This window comes from Carettochelys insculpta, chromosome 17 (assembly GCF_033958435.1).
Source record: "Carettochelys insculpta isolate YL-2023 chromosome 17, ASM3395843v1, whole genome shotgun sequence".
NCBI classification, from domain to species: Eukaryota; Metazoa; Chordata; order Testudines; family Carettochelyidae; genus Carettochelys; species Carettochelys insculpta.
The window spans coordinates 23,581,231-23,604,939 of NC_134153.1; the positions used below are offsets into that span (position 1 = coordinate 23,581,231).

The following is a 23,709-nucleotide window of genomic DNA, read 5'->3' on the forward strand; positions in this document are numbered from 1 at the left end:
ATTGGGTTCTCTAGCCCAAAAAAAGAGCTCAGCTCCTAGCAAAGTAATTCAAGCAGCTCTAGTTGGACAGTCCCAAACATCCTGCTTCTGGTCTCTGACTTCTCGTGTGAAACATGCTCCCACAGAGTCCTGCGAGACCAGAACGGCATGGTGAGAGGAGGGTATATTCTCCTACCTCATAGGCAGGGGGTAATGGCTCACCATCAGCATTCTCCAGAAATGTGCTCTAGAGGCTAGATGTCAGTCACCAAACGAAGGGGGGGACAACTTGCCGAGAGAAGCAGAGGCAGGCATGGGAATGGGGCTCTTTGCTGAAATGGTGGCTGTTAATCACACAGTGAGATGATGAATTCCATGCCATGCTAAGACAGCGATACGCTGGGGCCGCTGCCTTGCAAGGACATGGTGCGTTTCATATATACAGGCTGCACAGGGCGATTTCTGTCCCATTGAGGCTGAGGACAGGGATGCAGCAACTTGCGTGTGAAAAATGAAGCTATAGCAGAGTTCCGATCCATGTTCAAGAGGCCGCTTGCTGGCGGTGGTACGCTCAGTGCTCCCAAAGGCTGTGCGAGAGCCCAGGTGTCTGTTACAATCCCTGACTTGGATTTCTCTTAATTTCAGGCCACTCCAGACGGGTGAAGGATGCTGCACAGGGCCATCTTCCTACTGTTCCTCCATTTACTCGTGTGCTCCCTCGCTTCTCCTCTCTATCCAGCTCTCAGGTAAGCACCAATCTCCTGAACTTCCTGCCTGTCCTCAAGATTTCCCCGCAGCTCTCTGTCTTGACTTCTATTTTCTGGCCTGGGCAGTTGGTGGATTTTCATACAAGGCTCATGAAACTGCAGACAGCAGTTTGAAAGCTTCCCCGCATGGCTGCCGTGCTGATGAGAAAAGCCCTCTGCTTTTTCAGTCTCCAACTGCCCACAGCTGGGGCAGTCCTTGGCCTCGACTAGCAACATCCTCTGCTATTTCAGTCCAGGGCTCCAGGGCTCCCATGCAAACTCTGTCAGTTCCTCTCACTCCTCACCTGCAGCACCCCCATGCTATTTCTGTTCTGATCTCTTCCCCTGGCCTCCAGCTTTGTCAGTCCTGAACCACACCTGCTCCTGGAACACCTCCCACACATGGCTCTGGCCATTCACTTCTGTCGTGACCTGCAGCTCCTGCTGCTGCGCCAGGGTTGGAAGTCTGCACAGACCCCTGCAGGTTGTGTCACGTTGTCTTGTTTAAACATTACACTTCAGAGAGAACAGATTTCCCCACCTCCTCATTCCTCTGGCTGGGGTGAGAAAGCAGAGCCTGCAACGTCTCCGGGAGCAGCTGTTTGCATTGCTGTCACAGGACTCACAGCTCTCTCCTTTGTCAGGGTCCTTGGCATGTGGAAGACACAGGGCACAATACGGAGTCCAGTAACCACACCCTGCCTGTCCTTTGCTGATGGGTGTGCAGTCAGGAGGTGGTATAATGGATCACAGTGGTCCCTGACGTGTCTGGTAAAACGTGTTCCCTGCTGGCCTTGTTAACATACATTGTACCTGACACACTGGGAGGTGTAAATATAAGGCTCCTGAGGAAAAAAAAACCGGATGCACTCGAAACAAGGGACAGCCAGGCTCAAATGAACTCTAAAACCAAATATAAAGTTCAGGGCTGGTAAGAGCAGCCACAGCAGCTGCCCTGGGGCCTAAGTCCTCTGTCCCTACACAGAACAGGGGCACGAATGACAGCACAGCAGGCTCGCTCCTTCACTGCCACAGTACGAGACTTCAAGTCGCCTTCTAGACACCTCCTCCACTGGCAACGGCAGAGTTCAGTCTCCACTGAGATGGCCAGCTGGAGAACTAATGGTAGCAATGGACACTTGGACAGTGCGTGGGCACCATAGGACTGGGTGCGAGAAAAAAGGCCAGATCGTTCCTGTGGAAAATGCCTAGAACCACAATCTCTGGCACAAGCCATTCTGCCACCAGAGAGTAATGGTTTTTTGTTGCTACTAAGTCATGCTGCATTTAAACGGGTGGCCTGAACCGGACTGTCACGATAGGTCATTGCTAATCCTCCACGTTTTCAGGCTACATCTCTCGCTCAGTCCCAACATGACGGCTGCGGAGTCAGACACTCCAAAGCGAGGCCGCGCCAGAGTTCAGATTGCCTGTGTTGCTTTGCCTTGGCCCCATGGTGCATATTTGCTACGTGCTCACGTACATTAACTTCCTCTCGTGGGCTTGTGTCCAAGTTTTGATTCCTGTTCCCCTTCCCCACAATGAGCAGCCTCTTCCACTTCGGCCACTCGCTTCTTTTGCCCAGCCAGTCCCAGTTCTGTCCCACACCAAACTCCTTATCAGGGCCATCTCTCCTACCCCTGTCGTGCCCCCACACTGGTTCCTAGTCCCAGCCCTAAACCAGTCTCAATCTTCCCCTGTCAGCCCCTGCCCCCCATTCACTGGTTCTCAGTCTCCTTGTCTAGCTTGTTCATTTTTCTCCCAGACCCAGTTTATTGCTACCCCCCCGCCCCCAAGTCTGGGTTCAGTTCTTTCAGCATCTGAATTGGGCAGCTCCTTCCCCTGGGGAAGCTGCCCTGGGGCCTAAGTCCTCTACACAGAACAGGGGCATGAATGACAGCACAACAGACTTGCTCCTTCACTGCCACAGTACGAGACCTCAAGTGGTGGATGGATACCTTCGGGCAGGGGGATCCCCCAAAGCACACAAGAGGTGGACTCCCTACTTTCTGTTCCAAAGCCTGGCCTCACCCCAGCCTGGAACACCTGGGAGCAGCCGTTCCAGGGAAAGACCTTCTGAGCCTCCATAGCCCTGGCCTGAAACAGGCACGGCGCTTCTTGACTGTTCTTAAAATGCTACAGGGCCCAGCTGTGTCATTGCAGCTGCTCTGCAGCAGCGCTCCAGTGTAAACACTTCCCACACAGACGAGAGGGAGCGTCCTGGTGGCACAGGCAATCCCTGAGAAATGGCAGCTAGACTGATGGAAGAATTCTTCCAGCCACCTAGCACTGCAAAGCTGGGGACTCAGCTTGGCTTAAATGTGCCACGCAGGGGTAGGCCCGCTTCCTAGTGGAGGGGGAGGTGCAGGGGGCTATTACTTCAGGGCCTTGCGATTCAAAAGAGCCTGGAGTTGCTAGTGCAGCTGGTGTCCTGAGCCCTTTAAATTGCAACCAGAGCATCCCCCTTTTTCTGCCTGAGGCCTTGCCCCTTCTGGGAGCATGGATCCAGCCCCCTGACCTGGCTCTGGGGCCTGTTAGCCTCACTGCTCAGGGGGTGTGGATTTTTCACACCTCTGAGGTAGTTAAACTGCATCATTTTCTGGTGCAGACCAGTCCTCCGTGTCACTGTGGGGATGGCACGCTTAGTAGGATGGAAGCTTTGGAGATTTTAGTGGCTCAAATCAAAGATGTTTCTGAGAATTTACAAACCGCCGCTTTCCAAATGCTTCCACCGTGGCCAGCTTTGCATGGTTTCAACTGGCAAGCGCAAAAGACGCTTCCCAGACACAAAGGCCAACTCCTTGCCAAATGTCAAGTCCCTGCTCCACATTACAGGGTGGGAGGGCATTTTAAAGAAAAGGTTCCCCATTTTTTTTTTAAATGAGGAGCCAGGGTGGAGGGGAGGGGCAGGAGATGGGGACAGCACATTTAGCCTTAGTCTCACTCTTGAAAATAGCTGCATATTTTGGTAAAAATTTCTGGGAGAAAAATCAGCCTGGCATGGAAAATTTCAGCCTAAGTGGTTGAAATCTGGCAAAATTATAAACAATTGAAAACTCAGTCTTATAATGGCAAATGAGGAGCACCTGTAATAGTATAGATGGTACAGCCAGCGCTACCTTTAATTACAAAGTTGTAAGTACTGCTTAACTTCCTTTACTGCTTCTGTATTTTTATCCACTGGCATTGAGAGGTGTAGGAGCTTTGGTATTATATAGATTGAAGGGTTGTGTATTAAACCTTCCTGTAGTTTTAAGTCAATCTCTACCATCTATTGAAGTTTTCTTATTTTTGTAAGTAGATCTACAAAACTGAGCACAACTGCACTCCAGCACAAATGGATTCATTCTTCCACCCTGGAAAATGTTTTAGTCTTTGATTTCAAGAACTGTCATTAAATAAAGGGAAGAAGGATTCTTTCGAAGATGGGTTTACTTTAGAAAGAGCAGTGTCTACACTGGCTTTCTTCTTTTGAAAGAAGCTCTTTTGAAGTTACAATATGCAAATGAGGTGCCAAATACGCAAATTTACACCTCATTTGCATACCTCTTTCAAAAATGGAATGCAAGTGTAGACGCACCCACAGTGAAAACCCAATCAGTTATGTTTTGCTGGAGTCTGCTGGCAGTTCTAAGAAGGACCAGTTTTGTACTGAGGACTTCTGTGTTTCTAATCTGAAAAGGTGCCTACCATATAGGTTTAAGCAGCATCTAGGCAGTTTTCAACACTTGAGGGAAACAATTCAAAGACAACCTGTGCTGTGTCTATGAGCCAGGGAAGGAAGGAACGAGAGAAGCCAAGCCATGCTGAGGTGACAAAAGCAAAGTGCCCCTGCTTGTAGTTGGCCCAGTAGAGAAGGCCATGGTGATGGAGCGGGATTTGGTGAGGAGTACAGCGTGGTTGGGCTCAGTGCTGTTGGCTCTTTCTAGATGGTGGTTGGTCCTACCATGAGGGCAGGGGCCTGGACCCAATTACCTCTCCAGGCCCTTTCCAGTTCTGTAACCGTCTGATCCTTACAGGTACAATCCACCATCCATCTCCACCAAGGTGGCAAACTTTCAGCTCCAGGATGGCAGTCCAGTGCTGAACAATAATCTCTCTGTAGAGGAGCAGCCAGGGGAAGAGGACGGTTTTCTAACCAACGCTGCTGAAAAAAGGTTGGCACCTCCCTCTCGAAACTCATCCCACAAAGGCAGCCCCCCTTAAGTTCTCTCTACACTGCAAGCCCAGGAGGGAAACAGCAAGAGGATGTGAGGGCACTGGAGGGTATTTTGCGGAAACTACAAATGAGGGTTAAATTATGCTAGGGCTGGCTGAAGTTTTACCAGCCCCAACTTTTTTCAATGGAAAATGTTTTTTGTTTTTGTTTCTAACCAAAGTTTCTTTTTGCAACAATTTTCAGCTCTCTCTACAAGTTACTAAACTCCCAAACGTTTGAAAATGGAAAAGCTTTCATGTGGAAATAGAAAACAGTCAATTTGGCAATGCAGCTAAGGTGCCTCCTGGGAGCAGGCCTGCCTCTTGGACTCACTCTCGCCTGGACAACATGCATCTCCCATGATGCACTGCGGTAGCTCAGTAAGAAAGGAGAACATGGGGCATCATGGGAGATTTAGCCCAGGCAGCAAGCCCCAACCAGAGGAAATAAAGGCGGCGTAATGCTTCTAAATGACAACTCCCAGGTGGCACTGCAGCACCATTTCCATAGAAACAATCACTTTCTTAGTGGGGTGGGAGGTGGTTTCAGCCAAGGTTTTTCGGGTGTTGATATTTTGCCAAAAAGTAAAATCATTTTCCAGCCACTGCCTTCTCTCGGCTTAATGAACAGGAATCAAATGGCAACTTAGGTCAGGGACAGAAGAACTGAAGTCCAACTGAAGCCCTAGAAGGCAGGGTAGGTAGGACGTGTGTAATTACACTGGAATTCGATCAAGAGGCTTGCAATCACCTTTCCAGCTCTTGCCAGATGTCCTACAGCATCATTACCAGACTGGTGTGGGCAGCAGCATGTTCCCGTGTCCAGACAGCCCAGATCCCCCTCGCAGCGTGCTGCACTGGGACAGCACAAATGCTGGGGTGGAGTGGCACGAGGCCATCGACATTCTTGCAAGTGCCCATAGCTTCACTGTTTCCCCCGCCAGGGGCTGACGAGACAAAATCTGCCGTAGCTGAGGAAGTCTGCACTCATAGCCAGAGGCGTAGGCAGCGGGCTGTGTGTTCTCTCCAGTTATAAGGCTGTCTCCCCACACCGCGATGTCAGGCACCTGGGGAGAGCTCTTCCAACCTTTCCAAAGAGAGTTATTGACATATAACAAGAACAGGAACCAGCTCAATGCACCTCTGCCCCCACCCCAGCCCTATCCACGCAAGCAGCAATTCTGCTGGTGCCCTAAGCATGTTTGGGAATCACCTCAGCAGCCATTCACCTCACAAGCAGTCATGAATTCATCCTCACGGCACCCCCAGCAGGTCGGGAAGGATAAGTTGGGCTGTTTAAGCAGGTGGGGACACTGAGGCAGAGAAAAGCCATGGGTTGGTGGATCCATCCCTGCCCTGGTGCAGAGTCAGGATGTAGGGACTGAGTTGAGGGCTTGCACCTCCACATTTGAGGCTTCTGGGATTCAGATCCCAGTAAACACTCAAGCATCTCTGAAAGTCAAGTCCCAGCCGCATTCACCCCTACAGGTCCCCTGGTGCTGCTGGGGATTAGCCAGGACACTGGAACGTTCAACCAGCCCTCCCCCTGTCCTGCGCTCACCCACTTTTGGGCCCTTTACAACATTTGTTTTAAAATTTTTCACCACTTTTCCCCAGCACTTCCTGATTGATTAGCAGTTTTTTTTTTCCTGGCTGTCGCCATGTCATGACTTCTTTATTCTTCACTAGAAAAGCAGCCAGGCACCAACTCTGTGATGGGTACTTGCCCCAGTCAGCTCCTCTCCCAGCACTACCAGATGTGAATGGTTTTGGCATTGTAAAAGCTGACCTCTTACCAAAAGAGTATTATCCACAGTGTTTTATGCAGCCAGTGTCGGTCTTCTCCTTAGGATGCAGCGTCACGCTGATGCCATATTCACTGACCATTACCGGAAAGTCTTGGGCCAGATCTCTGCCCGGAAGATCTTACAAACCATTATAGGCAAACGGCTGGGGTAAGACATCCTTTCCTGTTCTCTCATTACTGGATTGGGACACTTTGCATGTCTTACAGCTGAAGCAGAGAACATTCCATCCGGTCTGACGGATCCATTTGTTCATTTTGCACTGTTTCACCAGGAGTACAAGAACAAGCCTCTTCCTCTTTGTGTTAGAGAACCCTGCATGCCCACATTCGCAATGATCCCCACAATCACAGCTTTTGGGGACACTGTATTTAATTCATTCCTCACCAGCTGATTAGCCCAAATCTCCACTGCTTCAGTAATTGGCTAGAGCATTTGCAGGAAGCAGTATGTGCTATCATTCCCTGAAAGAAATAGACTTGGCTTCACCCTGCCCTAAAGCTCCCTCAGCTTTGACCACATACGCTACTGCTGCTAAGCAAGACAAGGAGACACTTGTCAAGTGCAGCCTCCCACTTGACAAACCTCATTCCTGCTCAAGAGCCCAAGGTTGGTTATTTCATCTTAGCAATGGACAGATAAAACAGTGTGCAAATCAGAAAGTAAAATCCAGCATGGACTGGCCATCAGGCAACAGCTAAGTCACCCTGAAAGCAGGGCAGGGTTCCCAACCTCCCAGCGAGCGATGGAGAAACTGCTTGTAAGGATCCTTTCTGTAGAGCGCCATTCTAGCAACCCATTCTTGTTCTTTGCATAACCAAAGCAGTGAACGCAGTCCAGTGGAAGGGGAGCATGAATTTTTGACCAGACGCCAGTCTGAGAGCATCTTGATGGATAGCCTCTACCACCGGCAGATGATATTAAGGAATTTCTTGGGAGCCATACTGCAGAATCAAAGGTAGGTAGAAAGCTCTCCCTTGGAATTTATGGACCTATAAGCCTAACCACATTTCAGTCTTTCACTTTAATGGGAGTGGGAATAGGTCCTTATTCCTATCTGACATATGGGGGTGAAAAGATTGCAGTAGGTAATATTCTCCCTGGCCAGCATAAATCTTCTACTGTGCAGCAAAGTTTGCATCTTTCTTTCCAATGGTAAGTGTTGAAGCACAAGACTTCTCTGGGTTTAGGCGGCTAACATTCAGCTTTATTGAATTCAATAAGGCAACAGATGAGCCAAACTGGACACTGGTAAAATCAGGTGCCGGAAGGCTGCTTGATGCAGCTAACTCTAGTATTTTATACTCTTACACAAACAAGACCAGTGTCAGAGGCAATTAGTTAGAGAATCGTAAATCACTTTCCAAAGAGAAACCGTTATCAGCAAGGAAAAACAGGCACAAGGGAGCTGGTTCCCCAACTCCCAACCGTTCCTTAACGCATTCCATAGAGATCATCCTCCCAGCCATTACCAGACAGGCCAAGGAAAGAACAGGCTCTTGTGTGCATGCAGAAGTAAGGGATGTGAAACGGCTTCTGTACAAGATGGTTTCCACATAAGCAAAGCAGAGGTGCATTGGGAGAACTTTGGATGGTGCCTCCTCTTCACAGCATGGCTAGTATAGTCCTGTACCTTTTCTTTTTCCTCCAAGTCTGCTATTTTCTAACAGCAAGGACAATAGTGATTTGTTTTCTACATGGAATCATGTCGCAACCTACCCAGTTCTCTCCTCTCATTCAGGACTCACGATGTCAACAGTAATCAAGTAGAGGACTTCACTAACACCCTCACCAAGCTCATGAAACTGTAACTCTCTCCTTCTCTCCAACATGCTCTGGTGAGTACCAATCCCTGATAGCTGGTCTTGGAGCAAAAGGCCTGTTTCTGCCATGCTCTGTAGCAGGATAAGGCTCAAGACAAACATTACTGGGCAGAGGGTGATTAGCCAGTGTTCATCTCAGCATGGACAGTGCCCACTGAAGTCAGTAAGTTCGCCACACCTTTGAAAAAATCCGATCACTTCTATAACCCAGCTTTAGAGCTTAGCTTTAGTTTGAAGGCGGCGGCTATAAAACCTGGTACTGTTTCAAGGAACTGTTTCAAACCCAAAAGCTTCCATGAACAGAGGGGTCCATCGAACTCACGCACCCTCCTTAGCTCACCCACTCCCCTTCAACTCTTCCTCCTGACTTACTTTGCCTGACGCTTGCAGCCAAAAACAATAGCTATGGCGAGCCTGTGGTTGATAAAACACACGTCTGTTGTGTCTTTACTCACAAACAGTCTTTTTGTTCCTTCTGCACAGGAGTCAATCAGAGAAAATGGACCTGGCTGTAAACAACCCACGGCAGCAAAGACAAGATCATGGACATGAAGAGCTGTAATCCATGCATATCCTGCTTGGAATCTAGAGACATTTCAGAAAGGAATCAGATTGTTTTAAAAGTTACTATGCCCAGATTAATTCAAATCAGCCCTTAAATTAATTCCCTCCCTACTCCCCTTCAGGTGTCTTTGACCAGATAGGTCTCTCGCTTATCTGCTACTGGTCTGTACAGGGCTACTCAGTCTCGTACTTATAGCCCAGGGGAAAGATTGGATTATCTACAATCACAACTTGTAATTTTTGAATCATTTGCTACACAAGAAATCTGATGAGTTACTGCACTGTGTGGAAGGTTGTTTACTCAATAAACATGCAGACTACTAAAAAACTACCTTGTGGTATCCATGGAGATTTAGTCTATACATTAGTTTGACTTTACACCCCTTATGGCTACACGTCCAATGGAGATGAGATCATAGAATCAGGGAATCTTAGGGTTGGAAGGGACCTCAGGAGGTCATAGAGTCCAGCCCCCTGCCCTAAGCAGGGCTAACCCTAACTAAGTCATCCCAGCCAGGACTGTGTCAATCCAGGACTTAAAAATCTTTAGGGATGGAGATTCTACCACCTCTCTAGGTAACGCATTCCAGTGCTTCACCACCCTCCTGGTGAAATAGTTTTTCCTAATATCCAGCCTGCACCCCCACTCTGTAATTTGAGACCATTGCTCCTTGTTCCATCACTACTGAGAACAGCCCCTGTCCATCCTCTTTAGAGCCCCACTTCAGGAAGTTGAAGGCTGCTATCAAATTGCCCCTCATACATCTCTTGTGCAAACTAAATAAGCCCAAATCCCTCAGCCTCTCCTCATAGGTCATGTGCTCCAGCCCCCTATCATTCTGGTTGCCTTCTGCTGGACCCACTCCAATGCATCTACGACCCTTCTATACTCGGGGGCCCAGAACTGGATGCAATACTCCAGATGTGACCTCACCAGCGCCAAATAACTTCTCAATCTGCTGGAAATGCTCCTCCTAATGCACCCCAATATGCCATTAGCCTTCTTGGCTACAAGGGCATACTGTTGACTCATATCAGCCTCTCATCCACTGTAATTTCCACGTCCTTTTCTGCTGCACTGCTACTTAGACACTTGCTGCCCAGCCTGTAACAAAACTTGGGATTCTTTCGTCTCAAGTGCAGGATTCTACACTTGTCCTTGTTGCACCTCATCAGATTTCTTTTGGCCCAATCCTCCAGTTCATTTAAGTCACTCGGGACTCAATCCTTATTCTCCAACTTATCTACCTGTCCCCCATCTTAGTGTCATCTGCAAATCCGGACACTTGACTGCACAGTATAGATTTCTTTCTTTCGAAAACACACATCATGTACTGGAAACATGACTGGTCTCACACATGGCTGTTTTGTCCTGTCCAGAACTCTTGCAGCAGGGTTGAACTCCAAAGCATGTCCAGTCTGAAGTTAGTTTGATGTAAATGAAACTTCTGTGAATCACCAGAGGAGAATTTCAGATTATAGTTGTTGATATATTTTAACTTTCATGGTGGAACATTATTAATTCTACTCCTAACTCCACTGCACCCTAACTTTACCAGAAGTTAGAAGCATACTAAACAATTTGTGAGGCCACTAGACGACTGAGCTGCTAAAGGAGCATTCAAGGGTAGAGGCATTGTGGAGAAACTAAATGAATTCTTTGCATCAGTCTTCATGGCTGAAAGATTCCCAAACCTGAACCATTCTTTTTAGATAACAAATCTGAGAAACTGTCCCAGACAGATGTCAGAGGAGGCTCTGGAACAAATTGATAAACTTAACAGTAATGAGTCCCCCAGGACCAGATGCCTTTCACCAAAGAGTTGTCAAAGAACTCTAATGTATAATTGCAGAACTACTAACTATGGGTTGTAACCTATCCTTTACATTAGCTTCAGTACCACATAACTGGAGGATAGCTAAAGTGAGAATTTTTTAAAAAGGGCTCTAGAAGTGATCCTGGCAATTACAGGCTGGTAAATCTAACCTCACTACTGGATAAATTGGTTGAAATTATAGTAGAGAACAGAACTGTACGACACATAGATGAACATAATTTATTGGAAGAAGTGAACATGGTTTCTGTGAAAGGAAATCATGCCTCACTAATCTACTAAAATTCTTGAAACAGGGGTCAACAAGCATATGGACAAGGGGGATCAAGTGGATGTAGTGTACTTAGATTTCCAGAAAGTCTTTGACAATGTCCTTCCCTAAAGACTCTTAAGTAAAGTAAGCTGTCATGGGATGTGAGGGAGGGTCCTTGCTGTTAAAAGACAGGAAACATAGGGTAGAAAAACATGGTCAGTTTTTAGAATGGACAGAGATGACTAGTGCTGTCCCCCAGGGGTACATGCTGTGACCAATTTGATTCGAAGTATTTATAAATGATCTGGAGAAAGGGATAAACAGTGAGGTGGCAACATTTGCAGATACTAAAAACTGCTCCCAGTAGTTAAGTCCAAAGCAGGTGTTGAACAGCTTCAAAAGGCTCTTAAAAAGCTAGGTGACTGGGCAACAAAATAGCAGATGAATTTTACTGTTGATAATTGAAAAGCAATACATATTTGAAAACATTATCCCAAATATACATATAAAATGATGGAGACTAAATTAGCTGTTGCGACTCGAGAGATCTTGGAATCACCGTGAATAGTTTTCTGAACACATCTACTCAATGTGCATCGGTAGTCAAAAAAGTAAACGTTAGGAAAAATTTAAAAGGGGATAGAGAATAAGACAGAGAATATCTTTTTGTCTCTATGTAACTCCATGGTATGCCCACCTCCTGAACAGGGTGTGCAGATGTGGTCACCTCATCTTTAAAAAAAGATATTGGCACTGTAAAAAAATTCAGAAAAGGGCAACAAAAATAACTGAAGGATGAAACAGCTGCCATACAAGAGAGATTAATAAGATTGGGATGGAAACAGATTAATAAAATTGGAATGTTTCATTTTAGAAAAGAGAAGACTAAAGGGGGGGGCCATGATGGAGTTCTACAAAATCACGACAGGTATGGAGAAAGTAAAGGGAAAGTTATTTACTTGTTTCTATAACACAAGAACTAGGGGTCACCAAATGAAAATAATAGGTAGCAGGTTTAAAACAAACAAAAGGAAATTACTTCACACAATCTGTGGAACTCCTCTCCAGAGGATATTGTGAAGTCCAAGACTGTAACAGGGTTAAAATTCATGGAGGTCCGCCAATAGCTATTGGCCAGGATGGGAAGGAATGGTGTTCCTAGCCTGGGTTTGTCAGAAGCTAGGAATGGGCAACTGGGCATGGATCACTTGGTGATAACCTGTTCAGTTCACTCCCTCTGGAGCACCTGACATTGGTTACTGCCAGAAGACAGGATGCTGGGCTAAGATGGACCTTAGGTTTGACCCAATGTGGCTATTCTTATGTTCTCTACAGCTGTAGTGATGGACAACAGCTGCAAGGAGGGACATTGAAGAGTCCAGGCACAGGACTAACATTAAACATTTTCAGAACACAGAAAGAAAGAGAGAGAGAGAGAGAGAGGTGTGTGTGTGTGCGTGCGCGCGTGTGCGTGCTTGGAATTGATTGAGGAAGAAGGATGGGGGTCAAACTCTACCCAAAACTATTTTTAAATTCCATGTTTTCTCAGAAAGAGGTTAAGATAGTGGAGCTAAAAGGTCACAATGACAAGTCACCACTGGGATGTGGCTTGCTAGGGCATTACTCAGATTTTTAAAAATTTCTAGCCTTTGGCTTCTAAGTCACTTCTAACCTTCCAATACCCACAGGCTGGGCTCCAATGGCCCAGGAACGTATAGTTAGCATGTCTTAGTGTCCAACTAGTCCTTTCACCTTCAAAATAAATCCATCACATTAACAATGCAAGCCCACTGCAAATGTGACATTCACAGAGTGTACCAGAACATCTCTCTCCCACCTGCAAGTTACCTACTACAAAAAGACACAAAACAAAGCTATCACTCTGGAAGTGGTGAGATCAGTACGGGATCGGAAACAAAGTTGTCTGATGGCAGAGCCCCAGGCTGAATGCCCCTTATTAGAGTTTCAGTGATGCTGTGTGGGACCCAGGAAAAAATAATTAACAATGTACAATAAAATGCCTTTTGTGTTTCAGCACCATGGACAGTTTCTTACCCTACTTTAGGCACAGAATTTGGTCTTGAGTCTGGATTCTAGAATTAGGGTGTCTAACATCCCTACAAATAGATTTTACAGACAGCTTTTCAGTGCACAAAGCAGCAATTACTGGAGAAATGTGGGTTTCACAGCTGTATCTTCTACAGCTATCATATAACAGCACAAGAGCAGAAAGGCCTGTTGCACAAACTTACCTACCTGAAATAGAATGGGAACAGACTAGGGAAGGATCTGCAAGCAAGTGTCAAACTGTAGGAGAAGTATCATGAGAAGAGAAACTTCACACAACAGTATGCATTGCTTAGAAGAAATAAATTATGGGGTAAGTAAAGCCAATGAAATGTGTATTTCATTCTCACATAGAACACAATGTTACATCACAACACCTGGGAATAAACACGGAAGTCTTCTTTCCTCTCATCGTCCTTTTATTCTGCAGGAGTGGGGGAGGAGGCGTGGAGTGGCGGCAGGGGAGAAGGATGTCAGAATTAAAAAATTTGTCCAGTCAGAATTCAAGCACTCGGGGGGCGGAAGAGAATACATGGCCTTTGCTGGCTCAGTTCTTAATGACAAAAGTGCTCAGCCAGCCATTAATCACAAGTGAGGAAAACAAAAATAAAAAAGTGTAACCACAAGTCTCTTGACTTTATAAACATTCTTTCCTGCCTTCCAATTTCTGGTCTTTGCACTGTTTGTTTCTTGGCTACTTTTCAGTAGAGATTTTTTCCCCTCATTTCCTCCATTTTTCTGGTACTAATGTGCCCTGAAAAGAAAGAAATTCAAACCACATTAACATTTTCAGTACAAGGTTACAATTCCTTGCTCATTAAGTATCCCAAGCTCTTTTGAGGGAAGACTTTTTTTTTTACATGGCAAAGATACGATAAATCATACCACAATGTAACAGGGAGGAGAAGGGGGCAGGCAAACAGAAAGAGCAGTGAAATGTCCAGGACACGCAAAGGTGGATTTCTGGCACATGGTGGAAGTGACCAGTCTTGCAAAACAGAAACTAAGTTAAAAATTGGTGGCTGAGTGCAAAGCTCAGTTCAGGTTTAGTCCACTTATTAAGTTTACCAAGAAACTGTTCGTTTATACAACTAGAATGAATGGGTCTGGGTCTTGGAAGGGACAAGAGCCAAGGGTCTGGGTGCTCATGCTTTTGAGCCAGCCCCGGAGATGCGGTAGAGTTCAGAGTGTGTATATACTGAACACTGTTATAACAAATTGCAAACTGACGCATTCTTGGTTTAGAGGGGCTGGTAAAAACAGGTGCCTGCAGCTGACAGCATTTAGCTCTAGCTAAGGAAGTGCATGAAAGACACACAGTGGCATTCCTCAATACTGCGGCACCAAGGATTTAATGTATTCATCAGCCAGAGCAAAATGAAGCTAAGCTCACAGAGGAGTTATCAAGCCACTTCTGCTCCAGTTAGGTCAGATTTTTTGTATTTGCAAAGGTTCAAAAACACCTAGGAGAGAGTGGAAAGGCAGTGACAGGGATGTCTTGAAAGGGACATGGGGCCAAATCTTCAGTGCTGTGGAAATTAAACAAACTCATTATGTGTGCCTAGAGCACAGGGTCCATATAACAGTATATACTTCAAAACATATATAGGCTGGAGAGATCTGTATTCTCTAGGGGTTTCAACTCTATCAGATGACTGTATCACAGTCTGATTCTCTTTCTTTCCTCTCTCATCCCTGAAAAAATGCACAGCGTATGAGAAATGAGGTTATCATGCATGCATAGAAACAACAGACATGCAGACAGACAGGCAACATGCTGGACAGTCTGACTCCACAGGATGACTGCCAGGTAAATCCAACATGGCAATGGTGAATGGGAACCTTCTCCACTCCAAATTAACAGCAAAAATGAAGGGCTTTATGCCAGGAAAGGGATGCAGCAGAGCTCTCAAAATGATTTCATATGTGGAAGGGACTGGCTGCTGAAGGAAGTCAGGAAGGGATTTTCTTCCCTCCGTGTTCTCAGAGTTTTTAAAATGAAGCATCAAAGATGGCAATGGCTGAAGAGGGGAGATCGGACATGGCAGTCATGGCTCTGAGGTGTCTTTTCTCACAGCTGCCTGCCTGCCTGGTTCTGGCTCACAGGCTGTGGTCTAACTGCTCACCATTTGTGAGGCTGGGAAGGGATTTGGGTTTTTTCCCCGCCATGTTCCGCGGTTGCATGGAGGGCAAGTCACTTGCAGGATTATTTGGCTAGGTCTTATTTAATCACGTCCCTGCCATCAATGCACCTTGGTCTTGCCTCTGTCTGTGGAGTATAACAGTCTAGTCTCCTGTGGGCTGTATTCCTTTGACCTAATTTGGGTTGTTGGGTTTAGTGTGAGGGTGCTGTTGGTTGCCTGTGATACACAGGCAGTCACACTACACGATCTAGCAGTCCCCTTCTGGCCTGACTTTCTATGACGCCAGTGCAAGCCATGAAGTCAAGTCTAATTTGATATGTGGATAAATCCTGGCTTAGGTCACAAGTCAAAAGAGGTGGGTGGCTTGGCTTTGCTTCTGCTGCATATGATTACCCACTCCACAAAGCCATACACACTGCAGCCCGACTGGCAGACTCTGCTAACAATGCCCAGGAATGAAACAGCAGAAACACTGCAAGTCAGGAGGAGAGAAGTGAAAGCTGTGGGAGAGAAGCTTGTGCAGCAACCACTTTCACTACACTGGCATCTAGAGCAGGGTGTGGGCCCCTTTGGTGGGCATGAAATTTCATAAGGGGAGCACAGCACAATGGGGTTGCTGGTTCTCAGGCTCATCTCATTAAAAATGCTGAAATACGTTACTGTTCTATGCATGTGTATTCACATTTATAAACCACGTTTTTAACATTCTACATACTTATTTTCTTACATGTGCCAAGAGTTGTTTTTTTTTTTAAATATAAACATAAGCAAAATTTCCTGAGTTTGGAATATATTCAACAAGTGTGTGTGGCGTGTGGGTGGGGGAAGGGAGGGGACGTCTGCTAATAACAGGGATGAAAAATAGGGATCAGCATTAAAAAAAAAGTTTGCTCGTCCCTGCTCTACACAACATCCATCATTCATTTAAAGGTTTGTGTGCTTAATTTAGCTTTTGTTTCACTGTCATATAGAATCCTTTGGCCCACAATAAAAAGGCGGTAAGTATTTCTGCATGTAAGCGTCACAAACTCGGGTGAATGAAGGCTTCACACAAGTCATCTTCCCTTACTGCACACAGAGAACAGAACCACATCTAAGACAGATCTAACTGCAAATCATACGCCCCCATCCCAGATTCAAAGCCGTACATGCCAGGTTGGAAAGTGGCTTCAGATAAGATTTCTTTTGGCCAAGGAGTGAGCGATGAGAATGAAATGAAGCAGCCAGAATGCCTGGGAAAGGCAAATTCCAAAAGAGCCCTTACTTCTAGGGAGAGCAACCCCCTTTTACCGCAGCGTTCTATACTTTGCCAACCTACTGCTCTGTTCTGCAGCAATCCTGCCAAAAGGAGAAAGGGAAAGATTCAGAGGACAGTGAGGAGGAGAGCAGATCAAAGAAAATGCAAAAAGCAAAACCAGGGCTTCCAGTACTTTCAATGTAGATGTAAGTGTCTGCCAGGTGTTACTGGTGCTACCTCTCCTGTGCTGTTCACACCAGGAGAGTGGCTTTGTCTCAAAGTCTGTGTCAGGTTAGCCATTGTTCCCAGTATCTGACATGGGCTAGGAACAAGGGTTACATTGGGCTGGCAGTAAGCCAACAAACGATGCCTTTATCGTCATGAGACCCTGAAGGATTGGTGGAAGTTCTACAGTTTGGTGGAAATTTTATTTTCAAGTTGGCATTTTGGTAAAAACATATAGGTATCACAACCAATGGAACAGTATGGTTCAACATGCAGAGGGTGTTCTCAGAGGTAGGAAGCCAGTCATTTCCCGTTTATCTGCTAACAGAAGCCCTGGTAGAGCTGAAGCAGTCACAGAAGAAATCTTCTTTCTCTGATTCTTCAGATTTCATCATACAGACACTAACAACTTCTGGTTTTACTTTTACCATTTCTATGTACTGTCTTATCAAAAAGCAAACTTCAGACTCACTGCACTGGCAATAATTGAAACATAGGAAAGAATGACAAAACACAGCTCCATCAGAAAAGAACTCCTGATACAGAGCTCTAGGCAAAAAAGGAAAGCAGAAATACCATGCGGCACATCCTCAGCATGGCTGGGAAATGCTGTGTGAAAGAACTGAACTCTGTTGAGCTAGCTCATCACTTTTACCCAGCCGCAGCATCTGAATGCGGCTTATTTAAAGGCAATAAATCAGTATAAAGCCACTGAAAATGCTGCACTTCTCTCGGTTCTGATTGCTTCGTAAAAATGTGTGAATGTGCACGTGCAAACTCCTTCCAGGGCACCAACAAGGGCAAGGTAAGAAGAGAACAGGTTTGACTAAAAATGTGTCCGGGGTAAGCTCAGCAGCCAGGCATTGCACTTGCAAACAGGAATCAAAGCCTGAATCTTGAAATTAGGTTTAAAGTGACAGCAACTGACTGTGACAACTGAGGGACCTGAGGCTCTGAGGAAGAAAATGGCTGTGACTTACGTCTGTAGTGATGCTGGGGCCATTGAGAAGCACTCTAAAGGCAGCCAAAGTACACCGGTGCTTGCAAGATGACTTTACAGTGGTGGTGTCTCTATGAGAAGGAGCTATGGACAATGACTATTAAAGGGCCAGTGATATATCCACAGGGTATGGACACTAAGTTTTAGAGCAGGGAGGAGGGGAAAGAAGTTTTAGATTTATGTTCTTATAAAGGGTTACTTCCAATAGGAAGGTTTGTGCTGATAGGTAAGTCAAAGGGGATACAGACAGCAACGCCAGCTAGGAAAGGACTTGCTTGGAGGTTTAGGCATGTAGCTGGCTACGCGCTCATATCCCCAACCTGCTTGAAGAGCGTTATCCATGTAATAGTGGGGAAGGGAGAGAAATTCCACATGTGCAGGAAATTAGCACTTTAGTCTCATGATTGATCCCTTTTAATGGCTATTCCAAGGAGTTGGTCCACTGGCTTTCATGGAAATTGGATCAACCCTGTACCACTACAGGAAGTCAAAGCAACATCCCCTTCACCACAAAAGCATTTAACCCAGTAAGTGAAACTGTGAAAAGTTGAAACTGCAGAGTAATCTTGTCATGAAAGTTACTGTAAATACACTGATGTAACATTTAGAACCCCACACAGCAAATGCTCTCCTTAGAGTGTGTGCTTTGCTGTAATGACAGTTCTTCCAAGGGAAGGGTTGCAGCCCAGACTTTCAAACTTGGGTACCTCAATTTAGGCTCCCTAGTTTGCATTTAGGCATCTAGGTGGGCTTGCCCTCAAAAGTACTGCACCACCAGCAGCTCCAGCAAAGCTCATAAACTCATAGAAGCCTGGGGCTTGACAATGCACACTGTTCTGCTGAGGCTTCACCAATGCTGAACAGAGCAATACAAACACCTCCCACGTCTGACATATGACACTTCTATTAATACAACCCAGAATATTAGTCATTCTTGTAACTGCACCACGTTGTTGGCTCATATTCATTTTGTGATCCACTGTAAGCCCCGGATCCTCTTCAGCAGTACTACTTCCTAGACAGTCATTCCTCATTTTGTAGTTGTGCATTTGACTTTTCTTTCCCAAATGAAGCATTCTGCACTTGCCTTTAATGAAAATATTGTTTTGTACCAGACCTAGGAGAGACCCTCTCTCATTACTCCGGGGCGCTCCAGTAGATACAGCCTCCCAGTTTGAAGTTAAAAGAATATCGATCAAGGACTGAGTAGCCTATCAGTTTTGCTCCACCCTACATTTCACCTACACCACACTTCCCTTATTTGCGTACAAGAATGTCATCGGGGAACTGTGCCAAAAGCAATACTTTAAAAAACAAACAAACCAACCCTGCAAAATACTTTGCATCTACTGCCCCTCCCCCCAACCACCAGGATAGTAACCCAATGGGGAAAAAGAAGTATTATGTTGGTTGGCACCATTTGTCCTTCACAATCCAAGCTGGCGATTCTTTACAACAATGCTAATGCATCACGCTTGCTGCTGGTTGTTCTGTGCTTCTGAGAAACAATACACTCATTTACATATCTTAATTTACGCTCAAGTTTAAAAGTCTTGGCCTATGACTTTAGAAAACCCATGTTCTGTCAATGCACAAGGAAAAGCAGACACTTCCTTTCTCACAATGTTACGTATTTGATCAATTCATTACACTGCTTTATAATCCATTCATAAAACACCACAGTGGGAAAGTCTTCAGTAACAATCAGCCACTCCCCAGCTATCATCTGCAAGCAGCTAGACTACCTGCTATTTGGCACTCCAGCAGGGGTTTGTGCTGAAAACTGACAGTGGAACATGGTGAAGCTGCCCGTCTCTCACTAGTAACTTCATGCTCAGCACTGGATCAGTTGCTGATGTCATATGCTGTCAACATGTCTGCCTTCCTTTCCTTCCTGGAGCATGACCCTGCAGTTACAGCCACCTCCCTTCCTCTTACCTCTTTACTGCTTTCTGGGCCAGCATTCTGTTGCCTGCCAGGAATGTGACACTGCCCAAGATGGCCAGGTACTTCAGAGTCTGGAACATGTTAAGCTGAGTCCAATAGACATACATCAGCCCCAACATGGCTAGGAAGACAAGACAGAAAATCTCATTTCAAAGTGAGGCCCTAGTTAAAATTGTTCACGGCACCAGATGGTTTAGATGCAACACACTGTGCTGCCATTTCCAAGCCTTGGATTCTGTTCATAGTCTAGCTCATTGGCCCAGAAGAACCAGAATGATTGTAACAAGTGCCAAGGGAACAAGAGCCATGTGCCACTATGGTTGATGAAAGAGTGGCATTGGTGACTGATGGCCAATTCTCTTCAGATGAAGACTGACAGATGCAATATGCAAGTCTGAGGATGTTAGATGAAGAGGCTCTTCCAGGGTTCTGTGAGGAACCAAAGTGCCAATGAAAGGTCCAGGCTGTCAGAGAAAACTTGTCCCATCCAAGTTTGAGCAGGACAAGTTGGTCTGAAGTGAGCATGCATGTACACACTGACTCAAGGAGATCCAACAGGCCTTCATCCCCACTCCTCTCACACAAAAAAATTCGCGTACCAAAGGGTGAATACACAATAAAAATAGTGACCCCTGGATATGAGGAGTGCTATTAAGTGTAGGTAAGTGGTGTGCAAGAGGAATCTGGAATAATGAGAGCTGTTATAAGCTGATGGACAAAACAGGTTTGTTTATCACCATACTAACAATTTGGAGAGGCAAAAGGCAAACAAGAGAAATGTTACGCTATTAAGTCATTACAGTTAATAGGTTGTGAGTCCATTTATAATCTGAGTAGTCATCTGTAAAGTCCACATGGGAAGGAGGTCAAATCAGAGAGCACTTACCAGCATGTCCCAGATGAAAGATAATGGTGCTGGGGGCAAAGCTGAAATTGGAGATATTGGCACCAATTTTTATCCACTGAAAGAAAAGATAAAACCCCAATCACAATGGCTTCAATAGGCACTAGCTTTTATTTTAAAATGGCATCAGTGAACTACAAAGTTCTTCAATGTGCCTTTCACACTGGAGCTGCTTCAAATTCCTCATCAATTACAATGATGGCCAAGACTGCCAAAATCAATCCGTTGCTGCTTCTCTACATAAGGAAATAGCCTGGAGTCATTACTGTGGAAGGGCTACTGTAGAACAGCTATTCCACAAGCACTCCTCACACAGAGACTCTTACATACACTGACAGCGTCTTTGTGCGGTTAAGTATTAATTCACACCCATGTTTATTTCACAATAGCTTCCCTGGACAGACAAGCCCCCAGAAAGTGGCCAAGACAAGATCACATCTCTTCTCTGCCAGACACTGCTCCTAGTTGCAATAATGAATCTGTTTCCAATTTCGGGAAAACGGACAGTCCATCAGTATTTCGTGAAGGATTAGATACCGGCTACCTTAGAAGCTCCAGGATTTCCTTTAAGTATTTTGCTAAACAAACCCTCCAAACCCACCATTCCCTCAGAGCAATCTGATTTGCCTTGAAGCCGTATGAATAAAACTGGTCACAGTAAACACAATGCTCTCATACTGAGCCCAGGGTGAGACAAGCTTGGGGGCGGCTGCATAGAGCTGTATCTTGTTACCTTCCGCATCCACAATGTCCTTGTTGATGACTGACCTGGCATGCCTTCACTGATGCTCCTATCCATCTTCTAGCCTTCCATTACTTCCAGGCCAGTCATCAACAAGGACATTGTGGATTCGGAAGGTAACAAGATACAGCTCTATGCAACTGCTTGGCTGATGTTGTACATTAAAGCTCTCATCTGATGACTTTTTCAGGAAGAATCTAGGGCTGGAAACAACATGGGCAGCTGAGGTCAGAACTGAAAATGTCTGTTGAACCACATGGGAGAATCTTATGCTGCCCCATCCTCATACAGCAGCACCAAGAGCCACTGCAGGCAGCCCAGCTCCATGCCCCTAAAAGGGAAGAAGAGGTGGGGCTCAGGGCAATCAGCCCTGTCCCTCCCCCATCACTGCATGCTCTGCAGCATGCAGCACTCTACTGCATTTCAGAGGGACCCAGGGTAACTGTCCCTTTTGCCCCCACCCTCATCGGCAGGCCTGGCCTCATCCTAATCAGCGCTTTTGTTTTCTAACAGGAGCATAAATTCAACAAAACATTTAGGGACAGGGAGTTAGAACTAAAACTAGTCTGGCCCATTGCACCTAGATTGGTCACCAAGTAGCTCCACTAATTAGCTTGTAACATCCCATTTCCATAATGCCCTGCCTTGTTAACAACAGGCTCTTCCTCAGGATTAGAGAGAAGATATATCAGCCAATAAGTGACGCAGCCAATTGATGTAAGGATTCCTCCAGTGACATGATAGCCTCTCACTTGATATCCAGAGATCAAAACTGCTCTTCTACGAACGCCAAGGGGCTTTCCGATATTTTCTTTAAAATGTTCGGTGCCTTAAGATGACTGAAGGATGAAACAGACCCAGCGAGTTATCTTAGACAGAAGGGACCTCTAGGAAGACCCTGCTCTTCTCTCTGCATGATGGAAAAACTGGCTTAATTCCTCCTACCGAGAGTGTAGGGAAGAGGTGTGCCTGTACCTATTAATGTGAGTTTTGGATTGTGGGGAAGAGGAGAAATTTTAAATTCATTTGACTTACCAAAATGAAGAGCAAAAGCAGTGGGGAGAGGATCAAGGCTGTGAATGTGTTGGACACCACTGTAGAAGGCCTCTTCTCAGGTTCCCTGAACAGGTGCTATAGAAAGAAATCCCATGAAAAGCTCTTTTCACAAGAATAGCTGTCACCTCAACAGGTAACCACGTTCAGTCTTGACCACAGGTCCCAGACACTAATTTTGATTGGGGTAGTCCCTGTAAGTATCTGAGGCACAGTCAATGTCTTTCTTGTGAAAGCACCTCACCCCTTCCAAATGTAATCCCCCCCTTTCTTGCAGCGTCAAATTTTCACTTGTAGCCTATCACACAGGGAATCCCTGGGTATGCCTCATGAAAGCTACTCCATGAGTTGGCCTGATGGGAGAGCATGAGATACACAGATCTTTAGGAGCTGGAAGCCTTCTTCAGAAAGTGTGATCTCTAGTGACACAAAGTATGTTCCCATTGCTTAAATCTGGATCTCCATGATGATGGCACAATACTTTGGTGCAACAACAAACACCTTATTCTCTAAAAAGAGATTTTGTTTTCCTTCTCTAATGGGCATCAATAACATGGTGAAGATGCTCTTGTATGGAAGGCTGCTTCTTAACTGTCGCTGACTAGGCAAAAATGATACTGGGCATCAAAAACAGAACAGAATTGGGGAGGGGATAGTTCAGCGGTTACAGCTTTAGCCTTGTAAATCCAAGGTTGTGAGTTCAATCCTTGAGGGGGCCTTCCAATAATTTGAGGCAGGTTAGGTTACAAAAAACTGTTGGGGTGACAGGTATCAGATGCCTTAGTCATATGCATCTGACAAGATGGGTCTTTGCCCACAAAAACTTATGCTCCAAAAAATCCGTTAGTCCACAAAGTGCCACAGGACTTCTTGTTGCTTGTGTCAGGGTGGCCACACGTCCTGTTGTGAGTGCAGGGGACTGGACTCAAAGATCTCTCAAGGTCCCTTTCAGTTCTGAGATGTGTACATCTCCATATAACTAATTCCCATCTTTTCATCTGTACCTGGATTTCCGGCTTGGGAACGAAAAGATTCTTTGACTGGACTGTGGATGGAACATCTTCCTCCGGGAATTTGATAACAACATCAACCTGAAACAGAATTGGACATTACAGAGCTGTGACTCAGGTGTCTGACCTACAAAGGCTAGGCTATTATACCTCTCTGTCATAGACCTACTGAACTGCA

General features: G+C 45.7%; 2 protein-coding genes across 3 annotated transcripts in view; one reads left to right on the forward strand and one right to left on the reverse strand.

Moving 5' to 3' along the window:
* Positions 1–645: 645 nt before the first annotated feature.
* GHRH (growth hormone releasing hormone) lies at positions 646–10,990 on the forward strand. Its single transcript, XM_075011763.1, has 5 exons — positions 646–725; positions 4,745–4,882; positions 6,773–6,877; positions 7,551–7,685; positions 8,469–10,990. Exons 1-5 carry the CDS (start codon positions 646–648, stop codon positions 8,536–8,538), a joined length of 528 nt encoding a protein of 175 aa, XP_074867864.1. The 3' UTR covers positions 8,539–10,990.
* Positions 10,991–11,161: 171 nt separating this feature from the next.
* The window catches only part of RPN2 (ribophorin II), a 37,374-nt gene continuing 24,826 nt past the window's right edge, over positions 11,162–23,709 (reverse strand). Inside the window, exons 13-18 of one of the 2 annotated variants that reach the window (XM_075011760.1) lie at positions 23,526–23,612; positions 22,504–22,599; positions 20,709–20,784; positions 19,814–19,943; positions 16,678–16,751; positions 11,162–14,023 (exon numbers count right to left, since the gene is read on the reverse strand). In XM_075011760.1, coding sequence (XP_074867861.1) covers positions 16,700–16,751; positions 19,814–19,943; positions 20,709–20,784; positions 22,504–22,599; positions 23,526–23,612 — 441 coding nt within the window. In that variant the 3' untranslated portion in view covers positions 11,162–14,023; positions 16,678–16,699. The remainder of the gene's footprint in view (positions 14,024–16,677; positions 16,752–19,813; positions 19,944–20,708; positions 20,785–22,503; positions 22,600–23,525; positions 23,613–23,709) is intronic. The other variant, XM_075011761.1, reaches the window with a different exon arrangement.

Bases quoted from the DNA above. Each gene is read 5' to 3' on its own strand.
- GHRH (XM_075011763.1), top strand. From the start codon at position 646: ATGCTGCACAGGGCCATCTTCCTACTGTTCCTCCATTTACTCGTGTGC. The intron at 4,883-6,772 runs GTTGGCACCTCC...TCTTCTCCTTAG, and splicing joins ACCAACGCTGCTGAAAAAAG to GATGCAGCGTCACGCTGATG. The intron at 6,878-7,550 runs GTAAGACATCCT...GCATAACCAAAG, and splicing joins ATTATAGGCAAACGGCTGGG to CAGTGAACGCAGTCCAGTGG.